This window comes from Lytechinus pictus, unplaced genomic scaffold (assembly GCF_037042905.1).
Source record: "Lytechinus pictus isolate F3 Inbred unplaced genomic scaffold, Lp3.0 scaffold_19, whole genome shotgun sequence".
NCBI classification, from domain to species: domain Eukaryota; kingdom Metazoa; phylum Echinodermata; class Echinoidea; order Temnopleuroida; family Toxopneustidae; genus Lytechinus; species Lytechinus pictus.
In genome coordinates, this window is record NW_026974140.1 from 14,360,281 (window position 1) to 14,367,518 (window position 7,238).

At 31.2% G+C, this 7,238-nt stretch overlaps 1 protein-coding gene across 2 annotated transcripts in view; it reads left to right on the plus strand.

The window, feature by feature from the left end:
- Positions 1-4,761, plus strand: part of LOC129260617 (coronin-7-like) — a 31,906-nt gene extending 27,145 nt beyond the window's left edge. For both annotated transcript variants that reach the window (XM_064114253.1, XM_064114254.1), the window contains exon 26: positions 385-4,761. In XM_064114253.1, the coding sequence (XP_063970323.1) occupies positions 385-393 (9 nt within the window). In that variant the 3' untranslated portion in view covers positions 394-4,761. The remainder of the gene's footprint in view (positions 1-384) is intronic.
- Positions 4,762-7,238: the final 2,477 nt, after the last annotated feature.

A 7,238-nucleotide genomic window follows, 5' to 3' on the forward strand; every position in this document is an offset into this window, starting at 1 on the left:
GAGATACAATGGCAAATAGGATTACATTCCTTTTGTTGAAATTACTTTTAAGTATTTTAGATTTTATTGTCTATTTTTCTCTTCTTTCATTATTGTATTTTTTTTTTTTTTTTTTTTTACATGTGTGTTGATTAATATCCCTGTTTTATTGTGTGTCTGTTGGTGGTGTGTGTAACTATTGATGACCTGTGATACAGGATGCAGTGAATCTGGATAGACTATTTATGTATTTTGAGTGAATTATGTGGAATTGATTTCAGGTGGAAGAAATGTTAATTTGAATTAAATATAATTTAGTGTCATTGTTAAATTCTGATTATATATCTGATATGAAAAGAACCAGAAATAATACCAGTGCTTTTTTTTTTACCATTCTCCCTCCAGGATGACTAAACTCACTTTAGACACCAACAGAATAGATTGAGCAGATTAAGACATCATGTAGCAGCATGTAGATCATACCCTTGACCTGTACTTGTGATGTTACTGAAATGGGATACATTGTGAGTGAGTCTGCAAGAAATGTTAGTTTTTGCCCAACCTAATACGTTTTTCACTTTTTTCCAGAGTTTATTGCCTCTGAAATGGAGATTTTATTGGGGGTGGTATCGACATATGGTGTTTTTCAGTCATTCAGATAGCTCTCTGTTTTGGTTTATAGCCACATGGTCTAAAACCAAGTTAATTTTCACTTGACTAGACCATATTGGTCCACTATCAATTTCGTTAATATCCATTTTGGGCCTGTTTCCTTCTATTTTGACTGCTTTGATTTCTCCATTTCATCAAATGACCATTTTGTCAGCCAGCTAGACTGAGTGGTATTAGACCAAATGAGAACTGATCATATTGGGATTAGACCAAGTGATTATTCACCACTCTCTCTCTCTCACTGTTAAACTAATTAAATTTTCATTGTAGGCTCCATTTGAAATTGAGTCACATTCTTTGGTCAAAGACATATTGTACATCAGTATGAAGAGTGTGATGATCATGTCTTATCTGTTGATCATGCACAGGCACGAATGTAATAACTCCTTCTAAAAGAAATAAATGTTGCCTTTAGTGCTATCATACATTATTGCCAAGGAGACTAAAATGACACTGTGAGTACTTGTTGTCAATGTGTTAGAAAATACACTTTCTTCATTAGTGCCTTTATATTGAAGGCAACAATTTCCCTTCCAAACTTTTAAATGTGCTGGTCACATCTCTAAACCGTTACATTTTAAATTTACAAATTGACTCTTTCATAGTATTCTTTTGAGTTACTATGTTTGTATTGCTCTCCTTCATTACCTATAAGTGTCAAACATACTTTTGTTGTTGTTTTAAGTGTGAGAATTGAGTCATGGGCATCATTTGTTCCATTTAGCTATTGCTTTATTTTCAGAAAAAGGGTTAGAGAGCCAATAATAGCTGCTATGTTGTTGAAGAGTCTGAATATTACTATGCGTTTTACTTAACATCATTTCTTAACTGCCTTCACTTCTTGGTCATTTAGAGTATCAAAAATATATTTTCTTATGGTACAATATTTTCTATTGCTTCTTCTTAGCAACAAAGTAGAAGCTTTACCATAAAATCACTGTGCTTATTTTGCATGCTTTGTCTGTTTTTCATATTGGCATATGAATAATTTTGATATTCTAATCAAACTTTCACTTTCGCATCTTGATTTTTAGAGCCTTCAAACTTTTCTATGCATTTCAATTTTTAAAATTCATCGTTTTAAGATGATACGCTCTTCTTGATCATTCTGAAATGATTTTTCGAGTCTGTTATATCTTCTTCTTACCATGTATTTGTTTATGAAATGGCTTTCAAGATAATGATGACTGGTATATATGAAAATTCTGTATCATTTGTCATGATATTATTTTTACCATTACTGTTTATTCATTTGATTTAATTTGTCTAATGCATAGAGAGAATCTGTTTAATACTATGGTATCTGTGAAAAGATATCAAAAGTGAATTATTTGTGAAGAGAGTTCACATTTTTTTAATTACTAGTTTTGATGTTGATATGTTGTCAGATATACTCAAGTAAATCAATGAAATTTGTTAATTATTTTACATGTCAGCAATTTCTTGAATTCTTCTTGAAATCGAATACTTAAGTAATAAGTATGAAATCATTAATTCATAATGTAAATATGTTTACCATTGGTATCATCAACATATTATTGTATATCTCTGCAATATATTATTATTAATGGTAATATTTTTATTATTTACAATGTCATTCAAATTAATATATATTTCGAGATGTGTGCAAAATATCCAGATTTCAAAATGACTTCTTATTCCTGCTCTTTCCATGAATAACTGACTGTATAAGATCAGGGGAGAGTTTCATGAGTCATCTTATCAGTGATTTTCAGTAACAAATTAGCTCTGAGCCAATCAGATGCAAGGATTGTTTATAGCTTATAACAAAGAGTCTGTAAATATCACTGACTACTTGTTTCATGAAATGCTCCCCCTTAAGGGCATTGGTTCGTGTCAGCTCTGAGTCTTGTTTGATCCTTTTTGTCTTGTTTGCTTGTTTGGTTTTTGTCTCACCTGCATAGCAGAGCAAGACTGTAGGCGCCGATTTTCCGACGGCGGCGTTGTCAACATTGAAATCTTAACCAAGGTTAAGTTTTTGAAATGTCGTCATAAGTTTGATAGTTTATGAATCTAGTTCATAAAACTCGGACATAAGGGTAATAGTATAACACTGAACAACCTGCCTGAGTTTCAAGTCACATGACCAAGGTCAAAGGTCATCTTGAGTCAACGAACTTTGCCATCATAACTTTGAAAGTTTATAGATCTAGTTCATGAAACTTAGACATAAGAGCAATCAAGTATCTATGAACATCCTGTGCTAGTTTCAGGTCACATGACCAAGTGCAAAGGTCATTTAGGATCCACACACTTTGGTAATGTTGGGGGTATTTGTGGGATTGTCATCATAACTTTAGAAGTCTATGGATCTAGTTCATGAAACTTGGACATAAGAGCAGCAATGTATCCCTAAATACCCGGTGTGCATATCAGGAACATGACCAAGATCAAAGGTCATTTAAAGGTCAATGAACTCTGGCCGTGTTGGGAGTATGTGTTGAATTGGCATCATAACTTAGGAAGTTTATGGATCTAGCTCATGAAACATCGAAATAGGATAATCAAGTATGATTGATTGTTTTGCACATGTCTTAGGTCACATGATCATGGTCAAAGGTCATTTTAGGTCAATGGACATAATATTTTATTAACATATTAGTGTTTTCTTCTGTGAATAATTATTCATTAGCTATTTTCAAAGGAAGAATTGCTGCTATATCAAATTGCGTAATGCAGGCGAGACTGCCAGAGGCGTTCCACTTGTTGATGTTATTTAGCTGAGCACATTTTGTATTTTTATGCACATTCTCATTCATTTATTTCCATAAAATCATTTCCATTTTATGCACTTATTTCTTTTTACTTTACACCATGCAATATGTGTAATCTTTTTAAGGTATGTTTCTTTCCTTAATGTTAAATTGTAAGTGTGAGAATTTTTTTCGACAATGGTTTAGAATTAGATAGTAATAGATATTTAATTGTATGGTATGTTGAATTGCATAATCACTTTTTCTTATATTTCACCCTTTCACTGAGAAATTTGAAAAGTTATGTAAGTTTTACATCTCAAAAACCCATGACAGTAATGTGATTCTTATTATCAATTTTAATGTTGTGAATTTCACATTTTAATAAAGGAATATGTAAGTCTCTAAGATTTTAACAGGAATTTATGGTATGGTGAAGATTGTTTAATATGCAGAGAGTGTGTATGCTGTGAGTGTGATGGATTTCTAGGCCATGTTTCATGAAATTGTTATCAGTAATCAATGTTGGGTAGAATTTCCTTCACAAGTGTGCTTACAGCCAATCAAATGACACCATTACAGTAACTAATAATAATTGCCAGTAACTTGTAACAAGTTTAATTAAGCTTGAGCCTGTATTGTTAATATATCAGGAGGAATCTTAGTTGTTTGATTTTGACCATTGAGAGTCTTTAGCAATAACGTTCTTCTTGCCATTCCGGAAAGGTCTTCTTTCAAATTTTGTACATTTGAATCTTATCGGGCTGCTCAAACCTGAATGATATGGTTATGTCTGATTCGCTGCATTCTGCCTGTAATTGCGTTGAATACAGTGATAGACATACATCTCATCATTTATGAGCTTTTGTAAACAGTATTGTTATTATAATAGTTTTTCTTGAGGCAGCCTACAATAATGTGATTTTTTTGTGTGTATCAGGGGATAAGGGCAAGGTGAAAAAAAAATTGAGAGGGATAATCCTCCAAAAGGAAAAGAAGAATCTTCATGGTCACTGTCTTTCCATTTTATAACATTATCCAAACATTAGAATCACAACATATATTCAATTTTTTTTTTTATTGATCTTCATCATTCAGGTTTGACCAGCCCAGATTTTGAATGTCTTCATTCAATAAAACTCTGATGTACTACTGTATGTGTTTTAGTCAAAGATGGTGAAAGATTATGAATATCTGATCATATTTCTCAATTGCAAAAGAGTTATATTTTTGAAATGTACATGCTGTATTTATTATATATTATGTACATTCATTGTGAATTGTTATGTCCTTAATGAATCATTCATTGTCAAGAATGATGTTTTATTTCTGTGTCTTTACAGAAAAGGGGCAGCTTGGAAATTTTGAACAATAAATACTCTTCATGCCATTTTGATGGGTAATGTTTGAAGAATATTGGCTTTATTTCATTGTTTTTAAATTACGGAGTGGGAATTTATATTCATATTGTTATCAGTATCACTTAAAACATTAATTACATTTTGGTAAATCTACCAATGATGAAGTTTGAATTTATTGTCAGATAAAATGAAAGAGCACATGGTTATCTTAAAACATATTTGTGTGAATGATCCAAATGTGTATTGATTGTCTTGATAAAGTTTGTACTCAATGCATATAAATTTTAAATATAAGTGGGCCCCTACCAATTTGTTTTAGGTATATTTGGGGGGAGGGGAGAGTATACATTATATATCAAGGATTTTGATAAAAAGGTGAGGGGACAATCTTCATTTCGCAATTTTCTGATAGGCAATCACAAAGATCATTGTTCAGTGTCTTTATGTTGACAAAATAAAAAGCTTACCAAGAGATGTGATTATCTTATAAAGATATTTGTATATATCTCTACGGATTATCTTCACATATTCATAAAGACTTGAATAATGAAAAGTGATATGACATTCTCATTATTAAAGGACAAGTCCACCCCAACAAAAAGTTGATTTGAAAAAAGGGAGAAAAATCCAACAAGCAAAACACTGAAAATTTCATCGAAATCGGATGTAAAATAATAAAATTATGACATTTTAAAGTTTCGCCTAATTTCACAAAACAGTTATATGCACATCCTGGTCGGTATGCAAATTGGCAGACTGATGACGTCACCCATTCACTATTTCTTTTGTATTTTTTTATATGAAATATGAAATATTCTAATTTTCTCCTCCTTGTCAAGTGAAACAAAGTTTTATTTCTCCGTGAACATGTGCAATTACCATTATTTTATTAGTTTACGGATAAGTTAAGTTAGTCCTTATAGTCAAATCTGTAAAAATTGAAATATTGTATTATTCAAACAATAAAAAAAAAGAAATAGTGAGTGATGGACATCATCGACACTCTCATTTGCATATCGCTGAGTTGCGCATTGAACTGTTTTGTGAAAAATAAGCGAAACTTAAAAATGTCATAACTTTCTTATTTTACATCTGATTTTGATGAAATTTTTTAGTGTTATGCTTGTTGGATTTTTCTCTATCGATTCAAATCAACAATTTTCTGGGGTGGACTTGACCTTTAACCTTGTATCAAAGTTGTAGACAAGACTTTACAGCTTGAAGTCTCTGATGGAGAAGGATTGACATAGTTAAAAAAAGAGGAGGAATATTGAACAATACATAATTTGATGTTGAACACCAAAGAAACCAGAAAAAGTGTCGGGATTCAAAATTTTTACATGGCTCTTTGTGTAGACCACCTTTTTGTCTCCTCATTCCTGTCTACTTTATTATAAAGTAACAATTTACATTTTACATCAAGATATTTAGATTGTTTCAAAATGTATGATTTAATAGAAGTTAATTCATGTATAAGTACTAATAAATTTGTAGTAAATAGCACATAAATCATGTAACAGAAAGTCAAAAAACAAGATCACAGATAGTGTCACTATTGAGAATAATGATAGTGATCTTTAAATGTCTTTTGAAAATGTTAATCATATTTTCGAAATACCAATGCCTGAATTACTACTTATTTCATTGTTCAATTTAGCTAGTGTAAAAGAATGTGGTCAAAATGTGAAATTAACTTTAAATGAGGAAACTGAAAGACATCCATTTTATTTCCATTCCACAATATCAATCTTTTGTCAAAATATGAAACTGAGTTGTAAACAAAAAAATACTCCCAACACACTATTCACACTGCTAAAACATAATTCAGATACATTACCACTTATGTTGGTGTAATTACTTTTTACAAGTTTGTTATAATTGATATTACCAATTTTCAATCACGTCAAATGAAATGTCACAACTGTTATTCAGCATGCATTCTACTGAGGAATTTAGATCTTCTAAGACTATCAGTAAACTTAGCACTTGAACTGTGAACGCTTATCATCCCTAGATATGTACAATATTATATCCACAGATCTAACAAGTCAAAAAAGAAAATATATTAACTTTTGCAGAATTATACTGTGCTTCCATTGGCTTGATTAAACAGTAATAATTTGGAAAGAGCCATGGCACTAAGAGTAAAATACTAAATTCGTAAACAATGCATGATAAAATGAATAATATAAATATAAGAAGAGTGATGTTGATATCTCAAAACTTTTTTCTGCACAAAGAGAATATATACTTAGGAAATATGAGATAGATAAAAAGGTGTATTATCATGTCATCCAATTTTGAGAGGTTTTAGGTGTTTTCTTTCTTAATTTGAGAGCCAGCCATGGCCCTGGGAAGCACTCCCCGAAAATTTCCTTGGGGATGATGATTTATTCTCCATAGGCAGCACCCTCAGGTATTCTGGAAGATGTGTTAAAATTGAAAAATGTAACCTAAACGACCAATGATCTTCATTTTGTATTGAAACATTTTTTTTTTTGCTTTTCAAATT